General features: G+C 38.3%; 3 protein-coding genes across 3 annotated transcripts; 2 read left to right on the forward strand and 1 right to left on the reverse strand.

Annotated features, from left to right (window-relative positions):
- The first annotated feature begins 1,987 nt into the window (after positions 1 to 1,987).
- LOC113702316 (ranBP2-type zinc finger protein At1g67325-like) lies at positions 1,988 to 5,260 on the forward strand. Its single transcript, XM_027223455.2, has 7 exons — positions 1,988 to 2,291; positions 3,058 to 3,458; positions 3,555 to 3,621; positions 3,922 to 3,995; positions 4,105 to 4,265; positions 4,668 to 4,748; positions 5,007 to 5,260. The coding sequence occupies exons 1-7, from the start codon at positions 2,105 to 2,107 to the stop codon at positions 5,053 to 5,055; spliced, it is 1,020 nt and encodes a 339-aa protein (XP_027079256.2). The 5' UTR covers positions 1,988 to 2,104; the 3' UTR covers positions 5,056 to 5,260.
- A 38-nt stretch (positions 5,261 to 5,298) lies between these two features.
- Positions 5,299 to 6,048, reverse strand: LOC113702317 (uncharacterized). The gene has a single exon (XM_027223456.2). It carries the CDS (start codon positions 5,962 to 5,964, stop codon positions 5,470 to 5,472), a length of 495 nt encoding a protein of 164 aa, XP_027079257.2. The 5' UTR covers positions 5,965 to 6,048; the 3' UTR covers positions 5,299 to 5,469.
- A 2,725-nt stretch (positions 6,049 to 8,773) lies between these two features.
- Positions 8,774 to 13,380, forward strand: LOC113702315 (RNA demethylase ALKBH9B-like). Its single transcript, XM_027223452.2, has 6 exons — positions 8,774 to 9,234; positions 10,549 to 11,154; positions 11,577 to 11,662; positions 11,768 to 12,078; positions 12,245 to 12,316; positions 12,404 to 13,380. Exons 1-6 carry the CDS (start codon positions 9,042 to 9,044, stop codon positions 12,696 to 12,698), a joined length of 1,563 nt encoding a protein of 520 aa, XP_027079253.2. The 5' UTR covers positions 8,774 to 9,041; the 3' UTR covers positions 12,699 to 13,380.
- The last annotated feature ends 1,770 nt before the right edge of the window (positions 13,381 to 15,150 follow it).

Consider the following 15,150-nt stretch of genomic DNA (forward strand, 5'->3'; position numbering starts at 1 on the left):
TGAGCAAGTTAACAAATTAAGAGAAAATAAAATAATAAGATAAAACCAACAAATAATAATAATAGTGAAACAAAAGTAGTTAACATCATAACAAAATGAAATATTTGAAAAAAAAAAAGATGGAAGAAGATAAGAGATTTGGGAGAAGAGAATTCTAAATGGGTTAATTGGGTTTGATGGATTATCCAGTAATACGAAGGTCAAACAGAAGACCAACAATGAAGGCACTGTTATAAGTGGTTGGTTCTGCTTGGATAGAATTGTTTCAATATAGGTGTCATTGAGAAATGGTCCACCAACAAGAGCTCCAGTTGCCATGTTTGGATTTGGAGTTGGTGAACGAAGCCACTTGAACCCATCATTGCAACCTGTATTAGCATTTGCCGGAATTGAAGCTCCCCTGTGATAGTCACTGCTATTTCCAACGAGGAAGCTCATCTTCGTTGGATTACTTTCCAAAACATAAATTGCTTGAATTAAGTTGATTGAAAACAAGATTACGATAGGAAATGGGAAAATCTAGAATCATGATCTTTTTGTGTCATGCAACAACACATTGGTTCTTGAGAGATTTTAGAAGTAATTTAACCGGGACCACCTTTTCTAGAGCTACACGATGTGGCCAATTAATGCAGCTAAATCAGTTCTTAGATAGTGTGGTTAAAGAATGAAGTCCCTTGAAATTGCTAAACTTCGCAGGTCCAATTGAACCGAGGAATGTGATAGGGACAGAACCGCTATCAGACAAACGGCTATTGGTATTCACATTCGCTATATTAGTATTTGCAATTTGTTATACTAGTGTCTGTATAGTCTTGTGTAGTATGTCACTAGAGGCTCCACATCATAAAATAATAATAATAATAATAATAGGGTTAATTTTGATAAACTCCTTCAAAAAATTCTTCTTCCTCGCATCGATCTTGAATGTTTAATCGAATCAATTTACCCCTTACTCTATTATAGTTCTCCCAATCAAGTACAATTAGGTTGGAAGTCCAATTGCGTGCCGAATTTAGCATGTGCGATGCGTGTAGTATTTTGACTTAGCCAAATTACCCCCAAGTTTTTAATTATAAAAATTTTTTAATTGCTTGGTTTTGTTGCTTGTTGAAAAATTTTCAAAATAAGCTGGTTATTCCCCATCTCACTAAAAATTCTAATTTTGTGCAATTTTAGATTGATCGTAATTGAATTTAATTTTACTATATATTAACTCATGGTTACTACTCCCCTCCATCCCACTTTGATAGTCCTGTATTTTTTTTTCATATGTCCCAAATTGTAGTCCACTTTCCAATTGAAAAATGTAGTTGTATTTTAATTTTTCTAAAATACCCTTATTCAATGTAAGTAGTTGTTACTATAAACCTGTCCCATTTAATGAGAGTTGATTCTTTTTTTACCATCAATTTAAATTCCCATAAAGTTGTATCATATTTAATGTGAGGGTATTTTTGATATCTTTGTTATAATGGCAAAATGTATTAGAAAAAATATAATTGTCAAACACATTGTACTTTATATTTCATAAGTTCAACATTTTTTACAATAAGCATAATATTCACATTATGTCTCTACTTATTTTATTAGTTTAAAAGTTTGCTCAAAAAATTTTTTTTTTGTAAAATTTTATATAGCATGGGATGTGTATATTGGCCAGTTCATAAAATTATATATGTTGCAGATGCGAAATTCAGAACGAGATTGGGCAATCCAACCCAATTGTATCTAATTGAGAAATTTGTAATAATGGAGAGAGTGAATCGATTCAATTAAATATTCAAAGAGACAATAAAGATTAAAGAAGCACTTCTCTAGGGGATTTAGTAGAATTAATCCCAAAAAAAAAAAAGCAAAAAAGTTTTAGTGTTTTACACCTTCTCCGTTCAGTCCACCCCAAAAAAAAAAAAAAAAATTGTAAGTCCACGTAGGTATGGTTTGTCTGGCATTTTGCTCCCATCAGTACTACTACTAAAATTAACCATCACTGATTCACTGGGTCGCATAAATTTTTTTTCCTTTTTTTTTCGGTGGAAAGAAACTTCTGGGGTTTTCTTGTTCTTGGTGAGGGACAGAATCTATCACGAGAAAGTTTATACGGATGAGTGGCGGCGGCGATGGAGGAAGTGGAGGACGAGAAGGCGATTGGGACTGCAGCGGTTGTGGCAACCGCAATTACGCTTTCAGATGCTTCTGCAACAGATGCAAGCAGCCGAGGCTCCTGGTTGACAATAAAACCCCAGCCGATTCCAAATGGCTCCCCCGCATCGGTGATTGGATCTGCACCGGTAAGTTCCCCCCAATTATCCATTTGGCAATTGCTTCTGTCTTTCGTTCATTCATAATCCAGGGTAAATAACCCTCGTATGCTCTGATAATTTACTATGAGAATTCTTCGCTTCCATAGCTAGTTCTGTAAATTATAGCTTTGTTAAACTATGTCACATTACCTTAAGAGCTGCAGCCATTTCTATTTTTCGATTTTTTCTCCCTAATCCATGATTACCACCTGCTTTTATTTGCCATGGAATTAAGGGTTTCTTCACAGCACATACTTGCTGGTCTCTCAAAAGTAAGACCTTTAAGCTAGATGCACGTCTGAGCTAGAGAGAGTAAAGTGCATGTTTCTTCCCTGCACATGCGATAATCTGATAACCAGATAAGGCTATAAGTTAAATCAAACATTTTGTTATCATCTGAAGCATCTAAAGAGTTTCCAGCATTATTCCGTTGTGTTTAGACTTTTTTCTAAGCTAGTTATTCATCATGCACATTACAAGAAGTTAAAGATGCCGGTCAAATCTATGCTGCAAGTTTTGTGAAAGAATGTACGAGTGGGATACTACTTTGTTGATTATTTCATGCTGTTTGTTTGTAGCTATTCTTTTCTTCCATGCAATGTCTTTAGCAACAAACACTAGTTCAGTTAGGTTGTGAATTTTTAAAGTTTTTGGATGATGATTTTGTATGCAATCGCGGTTGGCGTGCATTTCTTGGAATATTTCCACTTCCTGGCTGCATTCTGGGTGCGTGTGTATGGCAATGGATCGATAGGTTGCACTAACAACAATTATGCATCAAGAGAAAAGTGCAAAAAATGCGGGCAACCAAAGGAGATAGCAGCAATGCCAGCTATGGCAATCCCTGGAGCTTCTGTCCCAACTTATCCAAATTATTTTGCCAGGGCACAAGGAGGACTCGATCAAAGGATAAACAACGGATTGTTGGGGAATGGATCTCTCCAGCAGTCACTGCCTTTGAGCTCTAACTGGCCTTTTGCTGGGGCTGATAAATTTGGTCTTCAACCGGCTGCTACTTGGCCAGTGAATGGGATGAATACTTCTGGTGTTCTGCATGCTAGCCAAGCTAATCAACTAGTTTCTGCTCCAAAAAGCTGGCGCAGTGGTGACTGGATCTGCAGCTGTGGCTTTCACAACTATTCTTCTCGTGCACAGGTCTGACAAAGCAGAAAATGTTTTAATATTTAAACTTGTTCTTTCAGATGAAGTGACATAGATCACACATCTGAATTTTGTGAAGTTGTCCTGTAGTGCAAAAAATGCAACACTCCAATGCCAGAAGCTGCACGTTCTTCTTTTGTCAGTACGGCAATTACAGGTACGTGGAGATGTCTTTTTTTTTATGTACTAAGTCTCTTTAAACATTCACATACGGACGAGAATGTTTATTTCTTTGTTTTCTTTAATTGTGGCCTTCTTTTCCACCATTTCCATTACAGGTCCTCCTTTTTTTTTGGGGAGGAAGGGGGGGGGGGGCGGTGGTTGGGGGGTGGGGGCTGTTTTGCTACTTGCTTATCATTTTGGGAGGCTCCAATAGAATGAAAGTTTGCAACGTTTATGTTCCTTAATCAAATAGTTTGAGTCTGTAATTGATCTTTTCTGTGCTATTTCATGGAAGCTCATGGAACAAAAAGACTAGCTTCTGAAGAACTTGTTCACGAATGGGATAGCAAGAGACTGAACGCTGGACAGGTTGGACACCAATTTCTTTATCGGGTTTCAGATTGAGTATTTGATTCTAAATTGTAGCTTTGACCTTCTTTTATTTCTATAAATCTGATTTGCTGGTTATGGGTTGCAGCCTGCATATTCAGGACCTGAATCTGTTGTCGGTCCTAGTGGCAGTCAACCATCTCTCATTTACTCGATCTTTCCAAGTGCAAGTTCAGCTTTGGGTCCAAATTTGCAATTTAATCTGCAGGTACCGCATGTACCAGCAGCTCCTACTCTTCTTGGCAAAGGGTAATGATCGCTTCTTTGGTGCTTTGTTCATATTACGTGGAAGTTGGCAAAGGATTTTTTTTTTCCTGGATGTGTTATATTCATCTGGGATGTGGTTATATATGCTTAAGTTTCTCTTGTTCCTCACTATTATGTCATTACCTTTCATTGTTCTGTCCTGCCTTTCTTTGAACAGTCAAAGATTCCAAAATGAAAGTAAGTATTGGTCAAGCTACCTTCTGTGCTCATCTGTCTTCTGACTTGGAGAGTCAGATTTAAATTTGTAAAACAGAACCAGCTGTAGCTTTTCTCTATGAATCAAACATTTTTCTGAACAATAAACAGATTCTTGTATGGAGCATTAAGCATATTGTATCTTGGCTCTTAATCTTTTCTTTGGTGTTTGACCCCCATACCTGGCAGGGCAAAACAATGGCGTGATGGGGATTGGATGTGCAATAATTGCAACAATCACAACTACGCATCTCGATCAGAATGTAACAGGTCAGTACCTAGAGAAGCATACTTCCAGTACTAAACTGCTTCTTGTTCTATGATATGTCGTCTTCCTACTACAACCCCGACTCCTCTCTTCCTTCAGTGGAGGAAGACCTGCTAAAAAAATTCAATGAAAGTTATAGCAGACCATAGGGAAAGAAATGGCATGGAAACATTGAGATTTGTTATCACGTCCCTGCAGGCTCTTATTTCTGAATTTTTGCAATACAAATGGGCTGATTCTCAAAGTTCTTGGAATTACAGGTGCAAGAAGCAGAGAGAGGTGCTTCTTCAGCAAGTTGGTGTTGCGTAGCCTACAGCATTGAAGGGATTTTAAGTTTGCTCCAATTGTGTAACAGCTACTGTTGATTATTGGACACATGGATTCCATGCGGTGATCATTCGATCATCCTGCCTAGATTTGGTTTGATTTACTGCACAGTGCGGGTACAAATTGAGTTTATTATGAAAGGTTGTGTTCCAGCGTGAAGTATGAAAATGTGCAATCTTTCTCAGGAGCCTTTTCAGTGTTAAAAATGTGGTGATTGAATCTGAATGCACCAAATTTTCATTTATTGGATATACTAGAATACTAGTCAAGGCCGTGGATAACAGAGAAATACAAAGGGTAATAGTTCTCGAACAGAAAAACTTAATCCACTCTTTTAACTCTAGACTATCCTGCACCTACAGAAACTTCAATTCTTGATTCGTAGAGAGATTCTCATTAACCTTTGAAAATGGAGGTGGGAGCCAAGGGAGGAGAATCCAGCTGGTAAAGATTGAGTGCGGGGCCAACAAAGCGGAATACTATCCACCCCCCAATAATGATAAAGATGGAAGCATAAGCAAACTTGTTAAGCCAGAACAAGATACCCTTCTCCCCCATATAGAGCTCTACAACCTTCTCGGTCAGAGTCATGGATTCCCAGTCCTTGGGATGAGCTGCTGTCTTTGCTTTCATGGACGCGCCGTCCTGCTGTTGATTTCTTCTTCTTCTTCTTGAACCCCTTCGGAACCGAATCTCCACCGTGTCTGGAGGCTTTATGGGCTGCTGAATTGGTGTTGACGCATTTGGTTCGTTGCTGCCGGTTTCACCGTTGATGTCGTCGCTGCTGCTTTTAATGGGACCAAGCGTGAGGAATTGAACATGTTGGCGTTGAGATGATGCCAGGGAAATTGAAGCTGGGATAGCATTCAAAGGTCTTGGCGGAGATAGCATGGCCGTGTTCGTTACTTACCTGTGTCGGAGCCAGTCAGCCAGTGGATGGATTTCTTATCCCTCTTAATCTCTTATCCTTCAAAAAATGTTGCTATGCTATAATATAGGGACTGGCCCCACAAAGGAAAGTAAAAAATAAAAAAAAAGGGTCATGTCAGAGACGTTCAAATAATTGAAAGTTTGATCCTTTTTCTTTTTCTTTTTTTTTTTTTTTTTTTGTGAATGGAATTGAAAGTTTGATCAAATGCAATAAAAATTACTACGATTAAGAAACAAGTTAACTAGGACGTTAAAATTAGCAAAACAAAAAAAAAATGTTACCAAATGTAAGGGTGACCGATTGCCCCTACTCAACTTTGTAAAAATTACAAATTAGGCTTGAAATTTTTATAAAAATTTTGGTTTCTCTCTTAATTGCCCCATTTAATTTTAAAAAAATATCCTTATATCTTGACAATGCCACCTATAATTTGAAAAGTGGTCATCTCTAAACAATTAATTTCTTTTTTTAAGTATTTCTTCTAGGTCCCATTGTTTCAAAGCTATTAATTGAGATACATTTAATTACTACTTGAACTAGAAAAATTATAGGAAGTAGAATTTAAACCTAAATTTATTATTTTTTTTATTTTAAGTGTACAATCTTGCTCCCGCTGAGTAGTCTGCGCCTAGGTCCTCCTTCATTAGTGTCACCAACATTACATAAGAAATTAATTCCAAGACAAATTTAGTAACATGTTAAATCATCTCTAGCATAGACATGAAAAGGATAATTCCAAATCAATGCTACAACTAGAATTAAGACAAAGCACACAAAATCTAGAGGGTGCCATTTATTTAATTTCCAAAAACTCCATCATTTACTATGTTTTACTTAGGGATGGCAACGAAGATGGAAAGTGCCCAAATTGGAAGTCATGATGCGAGTCGAGTGTGGAGATTGAAAGGATTTTTCTTCCCTCGTTTTAAATGTGGTAAGGGACAGGGAAGATACCTCTACCCTGTCCCCTGTTACTAATATAAAATTTAAAAAAAGCGATAATATTAGAAAATCTCCTCTGAGGATTATGCTAATATTACTTGACACTTCTAAAATTTTAAAAATATCACTTATCTCTCCTGTCAGTGAAATGGGAACACTAATTACAAACATATACACACAGACACACACACACACACACACACACACACACACACATATATGTATGTATGTATCATAGTTTGTACGATAAAATGATTATTTGGTTATTTTTAGTTTACTTGAATTTTTTACATATTGTATTTTATTTACTAAAAAATAAAAATAAATATGATGATTGTGACTTTAGATTTGCTGTAGACATTATAACTATTCATCAATAATATATGCATATCTATTATAATTTGAGAACTAAAAAATCATAATTTATATGATAAAATGATGATTTGGTTTTTTAGTTTACTTCAAATTTTTAAACACATTGTAAGTTGTTTAAACAAATACGATGATTATAAATTTAAATTTGCTATTAAATGTAGAGAAATGAATTTAAAAAAATCAAAATGATTTTTAACCTTAATTTTACACTGAATATTAGCTAAAAATCTAAAAAAGATTTCTATAATGTTATTATTGATATTATATATATAAAAAGAATACAAAATAAAAAATAGCATTAAACAATTGTAGGACACTTGTGAAAATATGGGCCTATTTGGTAGCCTAGTTTTTTACCAAGTTTTTTAGCTACTAGTTTTTTAACAACTTTTATTACAAGAACTCAAAAAAACTTATCAAATTTTTTAACCTATACACTTCAAAATATCTAATACACAAAAAACTTCCTCTTTTCTTTTTCTTTCTCCCTCACCCCAATCCACCACACCATCATCGCCGGCCACCACCTCCGTTGCTGGCCATCGCCGCCGCCACCTATTCCGGTGCCGACATTCCTCTTTTTTTTTTTCCTTCCTTTCTCCCTCTCCTTCTCCCTCTCTTCCTCTCATTCCCTCCCCTCCCTGGCCACTCTCCCCACCAACGCTTGCTGTCCAACCCTCGCTGCGTGCCACCCGCCGCTTCCTCCATTCTTTCTCCCTCGCAACCCACAGCAGCCACGACTGCCGACGCAACCCGCGGCAGCCACGTACTGTCGACACAACCCGAGGCAACTAACTTTCGCCGATAGTCCCGAACCCAATCTAATAACCCATTGCACAAAAAGGGAGATGAAGAAGAGGGGGAGAGGGAGATGGAGAAGATGGGGAGAGAAAAAGCAAAAAAAAAAAATTGTGCACGCCATGGCTGTTGGTTCTCTGACTTCGAGAGGGAGAGGGGGAAGGTGAAGGGGAGTAGAGGGGGAGAGGGAAGCAGAGAGGGAGAAGAGGGGAAGAGAAAAAGAAAACAAATTTTTTTGAACAAAGCTGTTGGTTCGTCGGAGACAGAGGTAACGGGGGAGGGAAGGGCCAGGGGGAACGAAGAAGAAAAAGAAGAAGAAGAGAAAAGAAAAGAAAAAGGAAAGAAAGAAAAAAATTTTTTTTATCTTAAAAAAAATTTGTTCAAAAATTTTTAAAGTGCACTATAGTAAAATTTTAAATAAATTTTTAAAAAACTTTTAGGTTCCAAACGGGGCTATGTGACGGGACGGGAGAAGGGGGATTTTAGAGCAGCCCGGGCTATTGACAGCCCTACTGTTTTTCTAGAAGCTTTTGGATTTTGGGGGCTCAATTTGTCTTTTAGCAGTCCAACTACTATTTTCTAGGACAAGAAAACCAGTAAAAAGTGAAAACATTCCTCATAAAAAGCCAGAATCTTCAGAAATTATGCCAAATTTATCAACTTCTCTTACAGCTCGGTTTGCAAACCCGACAAGTCGCCAGGCCCTTTTCAGATAAATAGAAATTTCCAAATACATCCCCCAATTCCACTCTAATTTCAAAAAATCCTTAACTAATTCCGAACCCCATTGAGAACTCTGCCGTAAATTTCACTGCTTGTTGATCTTCCACCTGAAGGAACTCCAATTTTGCGCAATAAAAACTGCGGAATAAAAAGGAGTAAAGTTGGAGTCGGTTGTCCTGCGAGTCGACTCGTTATTGGGATGGCGAACCACCACAACCACCAACAGCAGCAGCCGCGAACTCGGAAGGACGACCCGTTTTTACTCAAATACAACGCCGATGACCTCCGAATCGCCTCCGAATTCCTCTCCAATTGGCTGCCTTTTCTCTCCCGAGGGCTTTGCCGTCGCTGCACACAAACCCTCTCGGATCTCGTTCGATCCCTTGATCCCGGTAGTACTCCTCTCTCGCAAATCCTTGCACGCTCGAAGTTTTCTATATTGAATTGCATCTGAATTATCAATATTCTTCTTGCATATTTGTACTATTTGGCTGTATTCTTCACTATTACCAGTTTTTATTTCATTCTTCCCTCTTGGAGTTATATGTCATCCGTTTATCTTATTCTGTAGAATTAATGGGACCTGGGGTGCTCGAGGAAAAAGTATACGTATACGACAGCAAAATTAGTTGGGTGAAGTGCGGACGAAAAGTTTTCTTTTTTTCTTTTTTTAAAGAGCTGAGCTTTGACATATTTATTTAAGAAGATAATAGAGCTTGTAGGGGAGAAAGCAAGCATACCCCTTATGATCACATATATCAGAAAAGAGGTCAATATCAAAAATTAAGACGATTATAGTCAAGGGATTACAAGGCAACCCATTTGATGGACAGCCCACTTGAGTAATAGTTCTCTGCTCTCCAATCTTCATAGATGGCACAGCTCCAGGCAGGGCGCGGTGCACGATCTTTGATCCTTAGTATCCAAATTTTGTAGATGGCTGCACATGGATATGTAAGAGATCAAGTCCTGAAATTTAACCAAACTAGATAAGTTTCTTTCTTTTAAGTTGAATATGCCCAACTATATAGGCTTCACCGGGAAAAACTCATAGTTGATCAGCTTGTATACCCAAAACTCGAGGTCTAATCCTTGTGACAAATGTGTTTTTACATGTTAACCTGGTTGTAAAAGCATACTTAGGCATATAGTTCTCAGGTGATGCAGCCCTTGCAAGGGCAGAGCAGACCCTTTGCTAATCTGCAAATGCAGATTTTGCAACGTATTTCCAGATTTAGATAGATTAGGTCCAGAGTGGTCTAATCCTGACTTCACAGAATGATCTGCCAAATTCCGAATGCTGCAAGTATAGAATTTGCAATGTAAGAATTCTGATGCCAGGGTAGCTTTCTCAGAGACCTGACTTCAGCGTAGCCCTTCTACCTTTTACTACTAGTGAATCTAAGGAATCTTTTTTAGTTGTTTTAGTTGGACTTATTGAGCAGGCATCATTATTGAGAAATATAGAAGAGATGATAGGGTGAATGGCTGTAGTTTCCTGTTCTATTTTTGCCAGCACTATGGAGGTTTTGTGGGCAATTAACATCCAGTAGAGTTTGATTATTAGGTAAGTGAAAATTTCGAGCATGTCAGTTTTAAAAAAATGTAATGCTAACTTTAAGATATTACTGTTGTGCCCAGTTTTGTTGTTCATGGTTTTTATTTGATGAGTTGTCTAATGTGCTTCGGTGTTTCTATGAATGTAGGGGCCGAAGAGAACCCAGTAGTTTTCACTCTGAAAAATATGGACATTAGTGGATGTGACAAAAACAACTGTGACACTACCTCACTTGGAAATTGGAAGGATGATGTAGATGTGACTGAGATTGCTGATACAAATTCATTAGGGTCCTGGAAAGATGGTGTAGATGGGTCATCAGAGCCTGTTGCTGAGATGGAGTCTGAGGCCTCCACAATTGAAACATCAAGCTCATATCCTGCACTTTTTGAAGCTCCTAGGGAGAAAATGTCGTGGGCTGATATGGCTCAGGAGGATGAGCTTGAGGCAGAGGAAGAAAATGAAGTCACTAGTAGGCAGGTTGGCCATGCGAATGGTGTTGCCGAGGAGAATTTAACAGTCCAGGAAGTTAAGCAAAAGACACAGTTGTCAAGGGAGCAAAGAGAGTACATTCGGTTTACTAATGTGAAAAGAAAGAAGGATTTTATGTGTTTGGAGAGAGTTAAAGGCAAACCTGTTAATATACTTGACGGCCTTGAGCTACATACCGGTGTCTTTAGTGCTGCAGAGCAGAAGAGGATAGTTGATTATGTGGAAGTGCTTCAGGAGATGGGAAAGAAAGGCGAATTAAAAGGTAAGTGAATTTATCCACCAATTTTATCCATATAAACTCTGTTTTATTGTTATTCTTTTTTTATTTTTTATTTTGTGGCTAAGACGTATAATAAACAACCTTTTTCTTTGGTGAAGATGTAAGAACAGGATGGTAATGCAAGAAAAAACTTATGGAAAATCTTTTTGTCTATACATGCATGCTTACAATGAGTCTGAGAGTAGTTGAAATGAAATTTTACTATTTACGGAAGAATTTGATGCTTATGACAATTATCCAGTCTAGCAGATTTATTCACTGAATTAATTGCTGCTTGTTCCCAAAAGCAAACTTGAACAGGAAGGGCAATACTTCTATAGAGACTTCTTCTAGTTGCTTTAAATTGTTATTGTAGTGGTATCTGTAAATGGCCTGGCACTGAAGTGTCTGAATGATTTTCTCAGCACGCACTTTTACTGCACCACAGAAGTGGATGAGAGGCAAAGGTCGTGTTACTATGCAGTTTGGTTGCTGCTATAATTATGCAGTGGTAATTTCTTCTGCTCATTGCTATTAGTGCCCGCATTTTGATTAATCTTGTTGATAGTTTCCAACAGGAAATCTTACAACTCGATCTCTTGCACGTACGTGACAGGATAAAAATGGTAATCCTCCGGGTATCCTCAAGAATGAAGTCGTCGATCCTCTTCCTGACCTCTTTAAGGTCATGATTAAAAGGCTAATCAGGTGGCATGTCCTCCCGCCATCTTGTGTTCCAGACAGCTGCATTGTTAATATCTATGATGAGGGGGACTGTATACCCCCTCATATCGACAATCATGATTTTGTTCGCCCATTCTGTACTGTGTCATTCCTTAGCGAGTGCAGTATTGTATTTGGATCAGATTTGAAAATCATTGGTCCAGGCGAGTTTTCTGGTTCTGCAGCCATCCCGTTGCCTGTTGGGTAAGTTGTTTCTTTTTTTCGTTTGGGTGTCTGTGTGTGTGTCTTTCGCGATTCAGTCACCGCTTTTGTTTCTTATGCCTGAGTCTAGATGTGCTTGAGAGTTTATAATTTATCAGTTGTCGCTATGAATGTAAGGGATCATTTTTTGGCTATGATGTTGCTTCAGATCTGTTTTTGTGTTAAATGGTAATGGAGCTGATATAGCTAAGCATTGTGTCCCAGCTGTTCCCAGCAAAAGGTACGTATCCAAGCTTCATGACGTATTTTTGCACTGTCATTTTTTTTTTGAGATGCTTATGCCTTAGTTATATATATATATTCCCAGGATATCGATTACATTCAGGAAAATGGATGAATTAAAACGGCCAATAGGTTTTGTTCCTGAACCTGATTTGCAAGGTCTACAACCACTGACTTACGGAGTAGATAGGCCAAAAAAATTGACTTCTCCAAAACCAAGGGGATTTGGGAAAAAGCTGGTAGTCAGAAGAGATGAGGGAGATGAAAACAGCAGTGAAGCAAAAGGATCAATAGAGAGGGGTTCAAATGCACGTCAGTCAAATCGAACTCGACAAGGTTTTGTAAATAGGCGAAACGTAAAGCTGTATTTGGAAAATTAAGGTTATGTTGAAGTTGATCCAGAGTTGTGTATGGATTCTTTTGCCGCCACATCCAGTGGAAAAAGGAGCTGTTGGTTGTTGGCATGCTTTCCTTTGTACATGGTGGCTTCATCATCTTGCCTTGCTTATGTAGGTGGCGCAAGGAGATAACAAATTTGTGACAGCTGAATCATTAATTGTACCCGTCTCTTGATTTCTTTACTGCTTGGTGAGTATATTACACAGCAATGGGTCCTGTGACAGATGATTCAGATTATCACCCTAAAGAAGCGTTTAGTCGGATGTAAAGATTTATGGCTGGGTAAGTCAGTTCGAGCGTCAATATTAAGCCTTTTAAGGTTTCCAGTCTGTGGATGATCCGTTGCTACTATTTGCCCGTGTCTTGTGTGGGGGGCAAATGAGCGGAAGCTATCAGCAGCTGCATCAAATCAGCTATGCGATTGGATTATCTGTAGTTGATTGGTTATGAGAGTAGCAAGCCATTGTGGTATGATGTTTTTTTTTTTTTTTTAAAAATATAATTATTCTCCAATTTCATTTCAGAGTGCAAGTTGTACAACGAGTTTTGTAGTTGTTTTTTTTCGGTCTAATTCTACTTGAAGGTTGGATTGCATTATAAGTTCATTGTATCAACATTTTAACACGCTCCAGAGATTACATAAAATATAATGGATTCCTATTCTTCTGCTGTGGCCCAAGTTCATCACCAGTTGCCTCGATTCTGCAATTCTTGTACAAATGGTCTATATCATGGGCATTGCTTTTTTTTTTTTTTTATTTATAAAAAAAGGAAGGTTTGATAGAAATTTCGTTTGATAACATTTATGTGCTTCAGTATCAGTGGCGCCTTGACGTCGAGCGTATTACACTAACAACACGTCTGCGCCGGTAGTAGAGTCGTAAAAGCTGCTGCTTTATTAAAGGAAGAGGATATGCAGAAAACAACTCTCTCGCAGCATTTTTAGAAGAACTAGGCATTGATGCGGGAATTAAAGTAGACTGCCATTAAATTCTGCCGTAGACTGCTTTATTAAGTTCTTTATCGTTTCTTTCCCACATCCATTTATTTATCTCCGTACTTGCTTTCCAATCTTCATGGAGAACAAAGAAACCCCATCTTAATTTTGACCATAAAATGAGAGGAAATGGAAGAACGAAGACAAGATAACAGGAGTCTGCGAGGACCACACTAAAGCAAATCCCAGTGACTGTTTCCAATTCACATTTTCACAACCTTATTCAGGAAAACATTACAGTCAAACAGTCACAGAGGAGAAATTATTTGTGGCCCTGTTTTACCTATTCAGAGATTCAGTCAACACAAGGGCAATTTGAGTCAATTAGGGCTGTAAATGTACAATTAACTCCAAACTGTCATCTGTTCGTCTATGCGGTCCAAGCAACTGAACAAGAAGGCATGCACAGATTTGGGTCCTATGTGTTAAACCCCCAAAGTACATTGAAGCTGGGGTCCACCTAGAATACTACCTAGTGAGGAGTGGACACTGGAGACTGGAGACTGGAGACTGAAGAGAGTAGCAGTAGTAAAAAAAAAAGTACTACTACTACTGCAGCATGAAAGCTCCCTCTTCCATCATCACAGCCGTCCATAACTCAGCAGTAACTGCTGTCTAGTCCATGGCATGCACATTTGTACGTGGGAACATCCATTCTTGGCAAGTTTGCTTCCTTCACGCGTATCAAGTAATCCCATAAAATTGGCAATTGAGGGGGGTGAGGGGTATTCATTTTCGACTTTCACATCTCCCAAATTTATTACAAGTTACCACAATACACAAACAATGAAGTAATGCCTTGTAGCTGCAGTTTTCTTTATTTGGGGTTTTTAGTCTCTTTGTAGAAATTAACAAAGTCAGAAAGCAGAAAAAGAAATTGATCGCTAGCACATATAATGTATAGGGAGTGCGTGAGAGAGAGGGAAGAAATCTGAGGGGGATGATGATGATGAGAGTAAATCTTTGGAGATATGGGAGAGAAAACAATTAATAATAACATCAAGAAGATGCATGATTACCCGAAAGAAAAGGGTGAATAGAGGCCATAGTAGTGAAGGGTTTTGCAATTTGCACCCTAGGATTTGGTTAGGTCACTACTTACATATGAGGTAAGCTGTAGCAGACCAAGATTTGGGATATATTAAGAGAGGACATGGGACAGGGGTTTTTGAGCTAGCTTTTGCTGGAAAATCAGCCTCTAAAGAAACGGTACTCTTGACTGTTATCAACAACAAGAAGGAATAGTGCTGCATATTTTCGTGTCCTGGCTCATCAGTCATCAGAGGGATGAAAGAATGAAAAACTAATGAAATATTGCAAGAGAGATAAGTGGTCATGATGATAGTGTCAATAATGCAATCTCAAAAGGTGAACCCCGAGACAGAGGCCCAAGAGTCTGCAATAGTAGTCAGAATTTTAGGAGAAAATGGAGGGAT

This window comes from Coffea arabica, chromosome 7c (genome assembly GCF_036785885.1).
Source record: "Coffea arabica cultivar ET-39 chromosome 7c, Coffea Arabica ET-39 HiFi, whole genome shotgun sequence".
NCBI lineage: Eukaryota > Viridiplantae > Streptophyta > Magnoliopsida > Gentianales > Rubiaceae > Coffea > Coffea arabica.